This window comes from Myotis daubentonii, chromosome 12, assembly GCF_963259705.1.
Source record: "Myotis daubentonii chromosome 12, mMyoDau2.1, whole genome shotgun sequence".
Classification (NCBI taxonomy): Eukaryota; Metazoa; Chordata; class Mammalia; order Chiroptera; family Vespertilionidae; genus Myotis; species Myotis daubentonii.
Window position 1 is genome coordinate 45041272 of NC_081851.1, and position 17403 is coordinate 45058674.

The 17403-nt window shown below is 35.5% G+C and overlaps 2 protein-coding genes across 11 annotated transcripts in view; one reads left to right on the forward strand and one right to left on the reverse strand.

Moving 5' to 3' along the window:
* USP34 (ubiquitin specific peptidase 34) overlaps positions 1–17403 on the forward strand; it is a 245626-nt gene that overhangs the window by 219648 nt on the left and 8575 nt on the right. For 8 of the 10 annotated variants that reach the window (XR_009447947.1, XM_059659679.1, XM_059659680.1 and 5 more), the window contains 7 exons: positions 1342–1499; positions 5768–5846; positions 7987–8113; positions 8767–8874; positions 10266–10370; positions 10487–10611; positions 11605–11728. Coding sequence is in view for 8 of the 10 variants with exons in the window: in XM_059659679.1 (XP_059515662.1) it covers positions 1342–1499; positions 5768–5846; positions 7987–8113; positions 8767–8874; positions 10266–10370; positions 10487–10611; positions 11605–11728 (826 nt within the window). In the remaining 2 variants the exon portion in view is untranslated. The remainder of the gene's footprint in view (positions 1–1341; positions 1500–5767; positions 5847–7986; positions 8114–8766; positions 8875–10265; positions 10371–10486; positions 10612–11604; positions 11729–17403) is intronic. The other 2 variants (XR_009447948.1, XM_059659684.1) reach the window with 2 other exon arrangements.
* The window catches only part of LOC132213323 (activator of 90 kDa heat shock protein ATPase homolog 2), a 28693-nt gene continuing 27629 nt past the window's right edge, over positions 16340–17403 (reverse strand). Inside the window, exon 10 of the mRNA XM_059659713.1 lies at positions 16340–16853. The gene's annotated coding sequence lies outside the window, so the exon portion shown is untranslated. The remainder of the gene's footprint in view (positions 16854–17403) is intronic.

Here is a 17403-nt window from a genome sequence, read left to right on the forward strand (position 1 = left end):
TTAAATGTTCTATCAGAATACAAATATATTCAGTGTAAATAGGATTTTTTTTCTCTGCAGACTATTTGTAGGTTTGATATTACATCTACCCCCCCCCCCCCATCCCCATATAAGGCTGTCATTCCTGGATATTTCTTTTCATTGTCATCTCTTATTCTCTGTTGTCAATTGAAATTATACCAACAGGGTATAAGTCTGGGAAGGTGTTTGGAAGGGGAGTGCAGAAACCTTTTTAAGGCTATTGTGAACTCAGAGGCCACAAATTGCTAATATGAGAAGTTGTTTGCTAAATAGGAAATGGTGGGAGTGGAGAGTAGACATTTTTCAAGACATTCAACATTTAAGAGTTAATCAAAAAATACAGTGAAGGGTATTTTAAGGATTGGTATCCTTGAGTTATGTACTATACTTTTTTTCCTGTTGAAAAAAAGGACCTTAACAGTTCTTTAGACATAATGTAGTGAATTGTTTATAATTTCTCACCTTGAAAGAACCTAATTTCCAGTGAAGAAAGTTAGAATGCCTATAATAAAATGATTGTATTCAGTACAAAAAAAGAAAAACACATTCAAAACCAAGGCAATAAGAATACATAAGGAAAAGAATGAGAGAGTCTGCCTGACTTAGGAGTTAGGATAAGATTTATTAAGAGTGAATCCATTTTTTTCTATCACATTCATATAAGTAATACTTGATTTCATTACTTAACATGTCCATAGTTAAATATACCTCTGAAGAGTGCTGCATGAGATTATCCCCTAATGTTTTTTTGCCCTTGACATCAGTGAAATGTAACAGTTTTTATTGTAGAACTTATCTATTAAAGACTTTAATGAAAATGGTGCTTAAATGAATTTTTGCCAGGTAACTTGAACTGAGCATCCATCAGTCAAGAAAGATCATTCCAAATGTTGGCACCAAAGGGTTTTCTTAGAAATGGTCTTAATTGAGGGATGTAAAATTCTTGTGACAAAGTGATAATTTCTCACTTACTAAAGAAAAGGTGGTAAAGGTTTGTTGTAGCATGTCTCTGAATGCACATTTGAAGTTACAAAACCTGGTCTTGAAACAGTATTAAGACTAAAAATGAACTATCTTAACTTGCAGTTTTTAATCTTCCTAAAATTATATTTTGAGATTTGCACTAAATGAATTATATATGAAATTTTAAAAATAGAATTCATTGCTAATTTTATAACCATTCTTGAATGTTACTGTAACTGAACTCATTTGTGTAATTGTAAGGGCTGGCTAATGAGTATAACGTCTAGAATGAGAAGCACACATTCTAAAACGTTGTAGGGTTAAAAGATCACCATGATATTTATTTGCCCTTTTTAGGCAGTGGAAGAACTATTTAACCTGATGCAGCTGTTTATAGCTCAGAGGCCAGATATGAGAGATGAAGAATTAGAAGATATTAAACAGTTTAAGAAAACAACCATAAGTTGTTATTTGCGTTGCTTAGATGGTCGCTCCTGCTGGACTACTTTAATAAGGTAAAAAGATGGTTTGTGGGGGTTTTTTGTTTTTGTTTTTCCAACTGAGATGATGGGCACCATACTTCGGACAATTTAAGTTATAACTAAACGTTTACCAACTCTGTAAGGTTATTGGGGGAAGCATTTATGTGTTTAGTCACCATGAAGAATTTATATTTTGAAAGCTGATGAGCTACTTTTGAGCAAGTTTTGTTTTTGTTTGGTTTTAGATTGTCTGTGTTTTGTCAAAATGATAGAATCTTAAGGTCGAAAGGAACCTTAATAGACAGTGTTCTGCCTAAAGCTTGACACTTCCCTTCTCTCTGACAGTCATCCAAATTATGCTTGAACAGTTCTGTTCTAGAGGCCTCCAGAAATAGCTTTTTTCATCTTTGAATGAGTCTCACTGTTAATATGTTTTTCATTTGTTTAGCCCTATCTTTTTTAACTAGGAATTAGGAAAATAACAAATCATGACCTTTATAATTAATCAGAGCAAATTAAAATCCAGGTTAATTTCTTAAAAATTCTTCTATATCCTATATAATAAAAGAAACATGCAAATTAGCTGTCCCTCCACTATGCTGAAGCCACGCCCACCAGCCAATCCGAGTGACTATGCAAATTATCCGACAAAGATGGCGGTTAATTTGCATGCACAGGTGTCAAGAGCCCCAGGAGGGGCTCCTAGGACTTTCGCTGGCCCCGGGAGGCGAGGCCATAGCGATGCCCGCAGGCTCCCAGGACTTTTGCTGGTCAGGGAGGTGCGGCCACCCGTGCCTAGCCACGCCCGCGGACTCCCAGGACCTTGCCAGCAGAGAGCGGGAGGTTTGGAGGACTTAGCAGAGCAGGAGACTGCTGGACATAGAGCAGAGCGAGAGGGCGGCTTGGAGGGTGCGGCTCCCTCTGTCACCTCAGCTTCCTCATCACAGCTGTGGAAACTGACAACAAGGAGGAGGAAGTCCCACCCCCACAGAATCAGCCATTGGTCAGACAGCTCTCAGTGGCCTGACAGCCAGGACTCTCATTCACCTGCATCTCAGACCTTGACAGTAGATAGGTGGGACTATGTCTAAAGAACAACAGTTGATACAACGTAGGTCTGCAGCCAAATGATGCTGGCGTTATCGACAGAAAGTGTCTGCAGAGCAGCATGCGTCTGATCTTGAAAGAAGGCGGTGCCTGCAGCAGGCTGTATCTGAACAGCTACTGGAAAAACATTGCTCTGATGCCGAAAAACATCAGTGTTATCGACGGAGAATGTCTACAGACCAACGTGCCTTTGAAGTTGAAAGAAGGCGGTGGCGATGACAGAATATGTTGAGAGAACAGTCATCAACAAGTACTACAAATACCTGTAGGAACTGTCTTCTCAGCAAAAATGGAGTACATGAAGATGCAATCCTCCAACATAGTTGTGGTGGAATGACTGTTTGTTGTGAATTTTGCCTATCACTTAGTTTCTCGGATGAAAAACCATCAGATGGGAAATTTACTCGATGTTGTAGCAAAGGGAAAGTCGGTCCAAATGATATACATTTTTCAGATTACCCGGCATATTTAAAAAGATTAATGACAAACTATTCTGACAGTAAAAATATCATGGAAAATATCCATCCCATAAATAGTTCCTTTGCTTTTGCTTCCATGGGTGCAAATATTGCATCGCCATCAGGATATGGGCCATACTATTTTAGAATACACGGACAAGTTTATCACCGTACTGGAACTTAACGTCCTTCGGATGGTGTTTCTCGGAAGTTTGCTCAACTCTATATTTTGGATACAGCCAAAGCTACAAGTAAAAGATTAGCAATGCCAGAAAACCAGGCTTCTCAGAAAGACTCATGATCAACATCAACAACCTCATCCATGAAATAAATGAATTAACAAAATCGTACAAGATGCTACATGAGGTAGAAAAGGAAGCCCAATCTGAAGCAGCAGCAAAAGGTATTGCTCCCACAGAGGTAACAATGGCAATTAAATACGATGGCAACAGTGACCCAGGTAGATATAATTCTCTCCGTGTAACTGAGGTTGCTGTCGTATTCAGAAATGAAGATGGAGAACCTCCTTTTGAAAAAGGGACTTGCTCATTCATTGTAAACTAGATCCCAATCCAAATGCCACTAAAATGAAACAAATCAATATCCTGTTTCCTACATTAGATGCAATGACATATCTTATCCTTTTTCCACATGGTAAACAAGGCTGGGGAACAGATATTGCATTAAGACTCAGAGACAACAGTGTCATCGACAGTAATACTAGACAAAATGTAAGGACACGAGTCACACAAATGCAGTATTATGGATTTCATCTCTCTGTGCGGGACATGTTCAATCCTATTTTAAGTGCAGGAAAATTAACTCAACAGTTTATCATGGATTCGTATTCAAAAATGGAGGCCAATCAGATAAATTTCATCAAAGCAAACCAATCTAAGTTGAGAGTTGAAAAATATGGTGGTTTGATGGATTTTCTCAAATCTAGATTTGAAAAGGACAATGTGCCGATTGGTAAAACGATAATACTTCCATCATCTTCTGAGGGTAGTCCCAGAAATATGCAGCAGCGATGTCAGGATGCTATGGCAATTATAACGAGGTATGGCAAGCCCGATTTATTCATAACCATGACATGACAACCCCAAATGGGCAGATATTGCAAACAATTTACAATGCTGGCAAAAAGTTGAAAACAGACCTGACTTAGTAGCCAAAGTTTTTAATATGAAGCTGAATGCTCTTTTAAATGACATCTGCAAATTCCATTTATTTGGCAAAGTAATAGCTAAAATTCATGTCATTGAATTTCTGAAACGCGGACTGCCTCACGCTCACATATTATTAATATTAGATAGTCCAAATTACATTCCTCTAATTAATTCCCTTTCAATGTGCACAAATTTCATGTACCGGGCTACTAGTATTACAATAAGACTTGGAGGTGATGTCCTTTATTAGGCACATTGCTTGGCAGTACATTCTTGAATACTGTAATAACTTCTTAAATTTTTTTAGATTAAACTTATTGGGGTAACATTGGTTAATAACATCATACAAATTTCACGTGTATAGCTTTATAATACATTTGTATACTCTACTGTGTGCACATCACCCAAAGTCTAGTCTCCTTCTGTCACCATGTCACCTTTATTATCCTCTTCATTTTACCCCTACACCCCTTACTGAGTTTGTTTTTTTGTTTGTTCATAGTGTTGAACACTCTAGTACCTTAAGCTATTAACCCAAGATAACGTTATTTTACATTATCTTCTTCAGAAAACTTTCAATTTGGGTCTTTATTAATACACTAAATGCTTTCGCCAGGACTCTTTAAAGGAAATTTTTTAAATGTTGACATTAATTTTGAATATCTTGGTTTCCCAAGATTTACTACTTAAAGTTTTTATTTTCAATAAAAGATTTGGAGCTTTCTTAATTCTTTCTTTTGAAAAAAGAAAGATAACATTTTGTCAAAGTGCAAGGATTTCCAGTCATACTATATAACAGCAGTTTTCAGTACCTAATAATGGAATTAGGTCCGCTAACAAGAATAATAACTGCTTTTGATTATTATATAAATTATTTTTAAGGCTACTGTATGTTTTTGTTTGTTTGTTTGTTTGTTTTTTGTTAATCCTCACCCAAGGATATTTTTCCATTGATTTTTAGAGAGAGTGGAAGGGAGGAGGAGGAGGAGAGAGAGAGAAACATTGATGTGAGAGAGACACATCAATTGGTTGCCTCCCGCATGCACCCCAACTGGAATCAAACCTGGGACTCTTCAGTCTGCAGGCCTATGCTCTCTCCACTGAGCCAAACTTGCTAGGGCCACCATATGTTTTTAATGTTTTTCCCGTCATGTTTCTCTTTTTTCCCAATTACCACCTAATGAGTGACTTGATAATACAAGTATATATTATTGTTCAGAACTTAGCATAATCTCAAAGATAAGCCCATTATAAAAATAAGCATTTTTTTGTGCTGAAACTTTCAAAATATTCTTATTACATCTCTCTTCTACCATTGTGGATAATTAAGAGCAGACTAGATACTGTTAGACATAACTTTCCTTTAAGTTACTTAGAGGGTTTCATATTTAATATTATCTCCTTTTATTGAATTACTAAGAAATAGATGAAGTAGTCTCTTTTCTATTGGTAGGAATATAGAGAGCCTAAATGACAATATACTTCTGGTTTTGTTTTGTGTTTTTAATGAGCAAAGTGTTCTATTCTGATTCAGAATTCTCAAATTAGACTTTATGTATTCTTCCAGTGCCTTCAGAATATTATTAGAATCTGATGAAGACAGGCTTCTTGTTGTATTTAATCGAGGGTTGATCCTGATGACTGAGGTAAATATTTTGTAGATTTATTTCATTGTTATTTTCTCACCAAGACTTCTTGTTTTGTGGATATTTAGAGTTTATGGTAGACTGTTTCACAGCTATTTAGATTTTAATTATACCAATCAGTAGATGCTAATTAATATTCAGAGAATAATTAAGTCACAATTTTTAGGGTGCTATTTACTTTTTCCATAGTAATTCCATACTTTCCCCCTCAGTTTGTATTTGGAACAACCACTTGAAATAGACTAGTTTTATGCATTTTATTCAAAGGCACAGTTTCTCAAGAGCTCACTTATTTGATAGCGTTAAGAAACTGAGCTTAGCATAATTGAGAAAGCTAGTGAGATTGTGACAGGTGGTTAAAATCAGCCATTCATTCTTCCCATAATTCTTGAACATCCTTGCTTTGAGATGATTTTAAGGCCATAGAGGTCCATTGTAACCTTTAGTCTACTAATGGAGATAAGTTGAAAGATATATGCCATGGGTACCATGTGATTAGGAGGTAGGGTGGTTTTTTCCAGAAAATGGTATGGCAGAATAGGAATACAACATGTTTGAAACTACGTTGAAGAATTTGGACTTGGAATGATAAATGACTTAATTGGCACAGAGGCAAGAAAGTTTTGGTCGTATTTGAGAAATGCCAACTTTTCTGTTTGGCTAAAACAAAAGGTAAATGAAAGAGCAGTAGTGAGAATTTCATTCAGCAGATATCTGAATGTCTTCTCTGCCAGGCTTTGTGCTAGGCACTGTAGTTACTGTCTTCACAGTCTACAGGTTAAGTGTCGCACAAGTACATCGTTCAGATTATGTACTGCCACAGATTAGGCCATGAATTTTGAACTGATTTGAGAGGATTAGAAAAAAGATGCTTTGGTGTAAAGGAAGTGGGGAAAAGAATCTAAGGGTTTAATTAAACTAATATAGTTAAAGGAGTTAATAGATTTAACAAGCCAGTACCTATATATATAAAAGGCTGATATGCTAAGTGTCCACCTGGGTAATGATGTCAGGTAGCAACGCCCAGCTTCTTCTCCCTCACGACTAGCCTCCTTGGAGTTTCTTCAGCCCAGGAACTCAACTTGCTTTATAGCCAGGTGGAAACATTTTACACTGTAACCAAATGTTTGTGCCTCATCTCATTTGATCCTCACAGAAGTCCTGTAGTAGGTAGATAGGAGACTCGGTGGAATCCTATTTTCTTTTCATTAGCTGGAAAATGGAGATTTAGAAAGCTGAGAAACTTGACCCAACTTGAAAAGAAGAAATGGTGGACCTTGAAAATACTTCAGGTTTTCTCACTGCGCAGAATATAGTCAAACACTGCTGCAGTTAAATATTTCACCCTTTATTTTCCCTGCGTGATCTACGATAATAATTTGCTTCGTGTTGATATTTACTGCTGTGTTGCTGACAATTACCTGAAAGAGAAGTGCTTCATTGGGCTGGAAAAGTTTAGCTAAATCAGAAAGTAGGTCTAATTAAGCAAGTTTATTCTATATCTATAAAAGGGTAAGTTGACTCACGCATGCGTGATACAAGTAAAGCTCTCGCTGGCGCCAATTATACATGTGTTTCTGTCATTGTCAATCGTGAATTTGGTTGACATTTCTATTACAGAGAAAGGGCAAATAGCAATATTAAAATATTTCTTCTAATTAATTTCCTTTTAATGTGCACAAATCGGTGCACCAGGCCATTAGTGATGAAAGAAATTCCTACCCTTTTGAGCTCTTTTACCTCTTTCTCTGAATATAGCTGACAACTATGTCACCATTTTCTTTCTTCAGAAGCCATGCTATTCTCCCTAATCTTCATGTTGTTGCCTGCTGCCTTATACTCTCTAAGGCTTGCCATCTTAGAGCAAACAGTAACAAAAAGAAGAAAAATCTGATTAAACAAATTATTTCTTCACACTAAAATGTGTACACAAAATATGAGGGCTCTGAAGTGTGAGGACTGTTTTATATTTTAAAAGAGCTGAAAGAGAGAATTTGACTTTTAGATAAAAAAATAGATATTTTCTTTGTGTTTGTATGCATATACATAGTCTGAGCCTGAAAACAACTGAGCTCTACAATTTTGTGGCTCAATAAAGTAAAAATGAAATGAAGTTTTCTATTTTTTAAATCACTTGTAGTCATTCAACACACTGCACATGATGTATCATGAAGCCACCGCTTGCCATGTGACTGGAGACTTAGTAGAACTTCTGTCAATATTCCTTTCGGTATTGAAGTCTACACGTCCATATCTTCAGAGAAAAGGTTTGGCTATTCCTCTCTTTTTTTGTTTTGTTTTTTTCTTTGTTTTTATTGTTGTTAGTTCAACTGTTAAAGAATAAAGTAAGGCGTTTAAACCACATGCTTCAGAGAATTTGTTTTTATCTCCAGTTACAGAAGATGGGGCTGTTGCTAGTTAAAAGGAAATGCTTATCATGACCTCTTGATATAAGATTGAAGGGCTCTTATTTTCTTTATGTCTGCCCCCAAAATAGTCAGGCATGTTGTAAGTGTCAAGATGTAGGAGACTGGAAAACATTTCCAGCCACTAACAACATGAGTATAACAACATGTGAAGGTTCTCTAAACATGAAACTTCATGGCTTAGATTAGATCATTTTAATTTCAAGAGAAATAACTATAAAAATGTCTCTTGTGTCCCTGTAAGATAATGTGAACTCTGAACTTCATATAAATTTCTAGAAAATAGGGTATATTCATCACTAAAATCTGTGCTTTAAGAAATCTAGCAGGTTTAATAGTAGTAGCCATCGGATGAAAACAATCATAGCTTTTACCCAAGATGTTTATGTAATTAATATGAGTTTCTTAGTGTTAGTATTCTGTAGTTTATATAGAAAATAATTGAGGGGGTTTGATCTCAAGTGGCATATTTATGTGTGTTTTTGTATTTGCAGATGTGAAACAAGCATTAATCCAGTGGCAAGAGCGAATTGAATTTGCCCATAAACTGTTAACTCTTCTTAATTCCTATAGCCCTCCAGAACTTAGAAATGCCTGTATCGGTAAGTAACTTAGAAACACTAGTGAAAGAACATTTTTGTGGGACTATTTTTCTATAAGATGTGATGTTCTGTAGGGTTTGGAAAGACATTTGTACTTTTTACCAGTATGTATAACTTGCAATAGCCAACAGGTCTTAAGAAAATCAAATTTTATTTCTTAACATGCCAATAATTACCTTTATGATCATAGGCTGGTCACTTAATATATCTGGGCTGTTTGACCTTAGGTTATCTCTAGATCTCTTGCTCTGAATATTCTGTCCTATAGAAGCAAGATAGAATCATGCAAATGTTTACAAAGTAGAATTGACATTGTAAAGGGTTGTGGTGATTATTTCACTGTGAGCTCTTCTGCCTAAAGATACTTCTTAGTAGTTGTTCAAAGACTCCTAACTCCTAAGTATTTTACCTTTTTATTGATTGCATATTAATAATAAAATAATTTGTGCCTGTTAAAGGACCCCCTCATTTAAAATTTATATTGAATTTTTTAAAAAATATATATTTTATTGATTTTTTACAGAGAGGGAGAGAGAGAGTTAGAAACATCGATGAGAGAGAAACATCGATCAGCTGCCTCCTGCACATCTCCTACTGGGGATGTGCCCACAACCCAGGTACATGCCCTTGACCGGAATTGAACCTGGGACCCTTCAGTCCACAGGCCGACGCTCTATCCACTGAGCCAAACTGGTTTTGGCTTATATTGAATTTTTACTACTTTAGAAGCCACTTTAAATCTTTAGATACTATAACTGCTTATAAAAGTTCCTCAAAATAACATGAATAACGAACTGGCTGTCATATGTAGCAGTCAGTCTTAGCAGGCATTGGCCTGATGGTCTGTGGAATTACTGGCCTATGACTCTCCAACAAGAGGAGAGAGGCGCATGGTGGTAATCTTGCCAGAATCTCTCCCAGTTGCCTGTCGTCATGAGCTTGACACGTGATTAGAAGATGAGAGTCAGTCCAACCAGCACCGTGAAACATTAAAAGTAGATTAAGGATTATTCCTTATATCTGAAGAACTTTGAACCTTACTTACATTAATATGTTTCTTTGGTTGATTTTATGAAAACAATGTGCATTAAATATTTCCCTCAGTGTACTCTCCATGATTCTTCTCTTGAATAAATAATATACAAATAATTAGTTTTAAATTTTAGTATCTAAATGATAGCCCTTTTGTGGTTAGTAACTCTGCTGATCCAGTTTTGATTGAGCATTAGACATGATTTCTCCCAGTGTCAGAAGCTAAAACAGTTTTAGACCCATTAAAACTTTCCAGCTGCCACACTGCAACTAGTCACTCCAAACGGGTTTGTGAGTTTGAAAGTAACAGGTAGACATACTCCAGTTTTTTAATACCCAAATTGTGTTCTTATTTTCAGATGTCCTCAAGGAACTTGTGCTTTTGAGTCCCCATGACTTTCTTCATACTCTGGTTCCATTTCTACAACACAACCATTGTACTTACCATCACAGTAACATACCAAGTATGTATTCATCTAGCCCAGTCCTTGAATATGGTTGGCATTTAATCTTTCTGCACACTGAAACATGGAGATTTATTTTTTCCATTTATTCTTATTGTACACTTTTAATGTCTTAGTGTCTCTTGGACCTTATTTCCCTTGTCGAGAAAATATCAAGCTAATAGGAGGGAAAAGCAATATTCGGCCTCCGCGCCCTGAACTCAATATGTGCCTCTTGCCCACAATGGTGGAAACCAGTAAGGTATGTTGGGATGCCAGGAAAACCATGTTTCTATAGTACACAGTAATTTGAAATTTCCCCTCTGGCAGTTAAGAGTATATTAGACTTAAATGACCATTTTGTGGATCCTAAAAAGATTAGACTCATTTGGACTTTTCCTTATAGTGCTCAGAAATTTTGGTTTAATATTTGCAAAATCAACAATAAGCACAAGTAGTAAGTTTTTTTTCCCCCCTTAAAAATACCTTAATGGAAAACCTTATTAGTGTTTGTTACTAGGCCAAATTATAATTGGGTCATATATATCTAAACCTGAAAAGTCAAGTTAGGTATACTTACTACTGTTTAAATTCACGTAATCAATGACTTCTCTTACCTTTAATTATAATCCTTTGACCTAAGCTTTGTATCACAATTGATAGATTTATCATTTGTAGTCTTGACTTTTGTCCTCTAACGCTTATTCTAAAAATAATACTAATTTTAAATTATGGAGAAAAGGTACAGGATAATTTGTTTTAGTTTCAACATTTTTTAAACAATTTTCCCACTTACCTTTCTTCACCCCACTTCATTCACACTCTCCCTTGTCCACTATCTTTGTATCTTAAATATACTTGAGTTTTTATAAGATAAACTATAAAAATAATTAACCCTATAGTAACCATTACAAAAATAATTTGGAATCTATTTCAAAAATAAAATTTAATCCTTCTTGATTATATGCCTATAGAGTGAAAGTATCACATTTTAAAATCTTATAGTAATTTTACTTTATTAAAGTATGTAGAAATAATGGGTAATTTTAATTGACAGCATTTGCACACTGAAAATAAACTTGTGACAATTAAGATCTTAATAACCTTAATAGAAACTTGGAAATTAAAACTAGATTCTTATAGATTTTAAATATTTAATCAGCTTTTTAGTTAAATTTATTACATTTGCACAAAATATGCTCTTTAATTTATTATACAATTTAAGTGCAACCATTTTATCATCTTTAACCTTCAGGGCAAAGATGACGTTTATGATCGTATGCTGCTAGACTACTTCTTTTCTTATCATCAATTCATCCATCTATTATGCCGAGTTGCAATCAACTGTGAAAAATTTACTGAAACATTAGTTAAGCTGAGTAAGTATAAAAGATGAGCAGTAAATTCCACTGAATTATTTTAAGCCCTTAGCCATTCAGGAAGGGGAGGAAAAAAATGAGACAATCCTTTTTTTATTTTTTAAAGTGAATGTTTAAAAATATTAATTATTCTTGGGAACATTTTTATTTTTATTAAGAAAACACCAACTTACTGGTTTCCATTGAATAGTTCTGCCCAGAGTTTCAGCTGGCCTATACAGGAGTGTGGAGTAGGGCTGCTCACTTTTGTATGTAGAAGCCCATGTCCTCCTCCATCTGCCCAGCAGAATTGAAAAACAAAAACTGTTCTGCTTAGGGAGACAGGCTTATTTCCCTAGCCCTGATCTTGAGGGTAAGTTGAGATCTATAGTGCCAGCTGTGCTTTGGAGCTGGTAACACCAAGAGCAAGCTGACTGGGCTTGCTAGGGTGAAGCAGAGGTGCATATATGAGTAAATTAGGAGGTAAGTCTCATAAAATAGAGAGGTGAGTAGAAAGGGAAATTTTAAAAGGAATATGTGAGAAATAGAAAACAAAACCATCAGTGAATTATTAAGGGGGAAGAAAATGCCAATTAATAAGTAATATTGTCTTTCCAAGGATGTGCCTGAGAGCTGTTAGAGAATGCTCCCTTTGGGTGACATTTTTTAGCTGATAAGTCTTTGGAAGACATGTAGCCCTCATCAGATGTCCCTTATCTCAGGACCTCCAGAGTTCCCAGGGTCTGTGTGTCTTGCTTCTTTAGGGATGGTCCAGGATCCTCTCCAGTGTTTTGTAGTTTTATTTCAGAGCATGGGAAATAAAATACTCATGGAATTATCATGCAGGTCAAGAAATAGAATGTTACCACACATTATTATAATTATAACCCTATAAGTCGCCTTGTGTTCCTTCTCAATCACAACCCCTTCCTTTCTTGGAAAAGGTTTTGATCCGTTATAGGTAGGGCAAAAGATGTGAACCTATTTTAGGTTTCATTATCCAAGAAGAAGGAAGTGGTAACAGCTGTCAGGGATAATTCCTCTTCAGAAAAACCATCTTATTGGTAAGTGATTAGAGCATCTTCAGATTTGAAAGGCTGTTCCTTCCACCTGTTATCATTAGCTGAATATATATGTAGCTGAGGTGCCAACATGGTGGTGGGAGGGATGAGGATATGCTCAGATTGGCCATTTTATGATTGCACAGTTGGGTTGTGGCACTTGGTAAAATGCTAAAGCATAGCAGCAGCAGTGATCAGATGTAAGATAATATCCAAGAGTTCTAGTAACACAGCCTTGCTCCCAGATAAAGAGGGGACTTATAAAGATGCTGACCTTAAAAAAAGTTCTTGGTAATTGTGTTCATGTGTTTTTTACCAAAAATTATGTGAGGAGCTATTTTAGCTACTTGAACAGCTCTGACCAAATATTGAATGTTCTTTCCTGTTTGGAACTGTTTCTTATCAACGCAAATATACAGTTTCAAGGACATTATATATGGAGGAAGCAGGAGGAGGGAGGAAAAGGACAACTCAGACATCCACATTAGCTGACTCAGCTTTCATAATATTTTATACTCTTATTACTATTATTAAAACCATGAAGCACTGTTTATGCTGTCTCATGGTATTTAGTTCTCTACATATGCATTATTCTATAGAACTTTTTACAAGGATGGAAATATTCTCTAATTGCATCACCATGCATAATATGATAGCCACTAGTCATATGTGAGTGTTGAGAACTTGAAGTGTGATTAAGGAACTGATTTTTTTATTTTATTTTAACCAAATTAAATTTAAAGAGCCGGATGTGGCTGGTGGGCTACTGTATTAGAATAGCACATTGGCTGATGTCTTACAACTAATTGATCACAGCCAGTTACAGATTTCTTTGTTCCTTCTCCATTCCCACTGCTTCACTTGACTAGTCTAAACTAGCCTAAAAAAAAAAAATAATAATAGCACAGCTCTAGATAGAAACCAAAGCCTTCACAAATTGAGCAGGATGGAAATTTTTCATGGTTATATCTTACTTAATGCAGGAAATTGGATATGAAATAAGACAAAAACCTAAGAACATTGCTTTCCTTGTGCCTCGTATAAATGGAGAGATTATGTCTCAGTGTTTGAAGGCAACTCCTTTTGCCAGCTGACATAATTGTTTCCAGGAGAGGCACCTAGGAAAGAGCTTGAACAAAGCAAAGCCCACATTAATGACTGTAATGGGAAGCAGAGAGTTGAGTTTTCATTTGTATAATTTCTTCAAAAAATTATATTTGACAACAAGGAGAGGAAAGGGTAAGTTTAAGTTGGTTGTGTTCTTAATCATTTGAGTCTTGAGGTTAGATGGTCCAAGGGCCAGAATATTGTGACCAACCATAGGTGGGATTGTCTCAAGACCTATATTGGATTGCAAGTCATTGAATTAAAGTCTTTGTGGTAATTTTCACATGGGTAACTGAGCAGATTTTAAGATTATTAGGGGATAAAAAGGAATTATGTAATAACTATAGATTAGAATTGCAGAGGATAGAGTTTCAAGTACTAAATCGTAAACAAAGGGAGGGTAGAAGTACTTTTGAAGTGAGGACAGTCAGGTATGGGGTTAGGAGAGACAGAAGTGGGAAGAGAATTCAGGAAGGGTGAACAGGCTGTTGACTGCCATGTGAAATAACTGTCTGAAACCACAGTATTTTGATACTTTACTATAGCGGAGTTTAGCTAGAAAAGTTTGACAAAGGGACTGGCACTCTTGATTTTTAAATACTTACTAAAGATACAGTAATTTTGTTTTTTAGTATTTACTAAATATGTAGTTCACAATTCAAAACAATATCAGGTACACATCATAGCACTCACAGCCTCCTACCACTTTTTATTCACTTTTTGTTTATCCCTTTTTTGCATAAAAACAGCAAGTACGGGTTTATTTTTTCCCCCCTTTCTTAAATAAAAATATACTATAATGATTAAAACCATGTGATGCAGATACGGAAATACACAGGCAGAACAGTGGGGAAAAGGTTCAAAAACAAATATAAAGATATACAAGGACACATCAGATCAGTGGTGAATGGGTGGTATTGAGATAGTCATCTGGGAGAAGGTGGGAAGCCTTGAATACCTGCTTCATGCCTTAGACCAGTGGTTCTTTAAATAGAGTTCCTCAGGTTGTGACCCAACCATAAAATTATTTTTGTTACTACTTCATAACTGTAATGTTGCTACTATTATGAATCGTAATGTAAATATCTAATATGCAGGATGGTCTTAGGCGACCCCTGTAAAAGGGTCGTTTGACCGCCAAAGGGGTTGCGACCCACAGTTTGAGAACCGCTGCCTTAGACCAAAATGTATTACAGGAGGATTAATGATTTAATTGTGAAGAGTAAAATCATAGAAATGTTAGAGATTATATAGATGCCACCTTGAGATTTCAAAGACTCAGGAAACAAAACCCAGAAACAATAAGAAATTGAAAATTTTGTCTACATAAAAATACTATATAATTTTTAAAATGCCATAAATTGAATGAAAATACAAAGAAATAACGGGAAAAATATTTGCATTTGTAACAGATAAATGGCTAGTATTGCCAAATAACAGAGTGTTTAGGATTCCGTATGATGGTAAAGAATATAAAGTAAAATAAACAAAAACCATGACTAGGCAGTATACACACACACGCATGCACAGTACATATGAAAAGTAGTCCGAACTTCATAAAGAAAGCAAATAAGAATTTCTCTTTTTTACAACTATGAGTTAAAGTTTAGATAAAACGCATGTTTGGGGGAAATACATCTTATACTGGGGTCGGTTTGGAGAGGCAATTTGGCATCAACTTAGATCTAGAAAGTCACTCATAAGTGTGTACAACAATATACATAAGATGTTTATTTTCACTTAGTTTGTACTAAGTAAAAATTGGGAACAATCCAATGTCCCTTAATAGGAGCTTTGTTAAATAAACCAAACTTTATCAAGCCTTTAAAATAAAAAGATGGGAATTGACTGTGGATTATGTGAAAAAAATAAATTGGAAAACTATGCAGACAGAATGTGACATTTGAAACCAATTTTTTAAAAGATTTTTTAAACTGATTTTTTTTTTTCTATAGAGAGGGGGAGAGTTAATGGGGGGAGGGGGAAAGAAAGAGGGAAAAAGAAAGAGGAACGTGAATTGGCTACCTCCTGCATGCCCCCTACCAGGAGATGGAACCTGCAACCGAGGCCTGTGCCTGACCTTTCAGTACATGGAAGGACACTTAACTGACAGCCTTGCTGGCCTGGGCTGATACATTCTCATTTTAAAAGGGGGAAAATCACTCAGTATATGCAAAAAAAATTAACACCTATAGAGGATTATGTTCTAATTGCATATGGATAAAATTATGGGGTGTTTTTATTTCCTAGGTTGAATATCTGTAAAGGTTTAAATTATTTGTAAGGATCATGTGTTGTTTTTGTATTTGGGAAACAAAAAAAGTTTAAAGTAACAGAAAACTGGTACTACAAATTCTAATACCATTTTTTAGATACTATATAGTTTATGCAGAATTAACAAGATGCTCAAGTAGAATTAAACTTAATTACAAATCCCTAGATTTCATCATTCAGTTAAATAATCTTCAGAGACAAGAATTTATCACCTTTATTATTTAACATGGTTTTGGAAAGTTTGCTTAATGCATTAATAGCCAGAAGTAAAAATAGATTTTCTTAAAGTAACATTATGACATTACTAGAAAATCCATAATCTTCAAATATCTAGAATTGAAAAATTGTTATAGTTGGTAAAAGTAAACGTGTTAAGGTTTCAAATCATAAAAAACACAGCACTGGTTCATGCTTTACCTTTTTGTGATGTCAAGGTGGTATTTGATTAGAGAAGCAACTGGTTAGCTGTTTCCAAAAAGGTACTTCAGAACAGGGCCAACCACTTAGTGCAGATCAGAGCCAGCATTTATTAGTCCACCCAAGGCAAATAAATCCCTTTATCCTAGACTAATACATGGTAATTATATGTAATAGACATATTTATAATTCTACTTACTATAGCAATTTGGTAATTTACATAGAAAAAAAAACTGGCACCGGTATTTGAATATTCTGTGGTAGGACCAGCAGATTTTTCCAGTAACCTACAAGGGAAGCCAAGTAGACAACAGTAGGTTACTTAGTGGTTGGAAGTCATAACAGGGGGAATTAGAAGCATCTAAGAGGTCTTGGTGATTCAGTTTCACAGTGGAGCATTGAGACTGAATTGTGGGCCTTTCATCCATTGGCTGAAGCTATCACTTCCCATAGATAATGCTGGCATATGATAAATACTCCTATAAAAACTAGATAAAGAATTGTCATATAATTCAGATAGGAGTAACCCTAACTGGTAAATATACATATGAAATATTTTATCCTCACAGCAATCATCTGAACTATTTTACCTACAAAAGCAGTTTTAAGATTTTTCATAACACACCAGCAGCTGCTACAGTATAAGTGTTACTGATGAAGAAAAGATATGTTGCAATAGTTTTTTATTCTTGTGTATTAGTTCCTTTGTGCATGGGGGATGAAGAAATATAAGTGTATAGAAGCCAGTAGGTTTTAGGCCTGCCCGTCCTGTTTTACTGAGACAAAGCTTGGATGTGTGCCTAAGAACTTGGGTGACTGCATCACACTGTGCTTTCC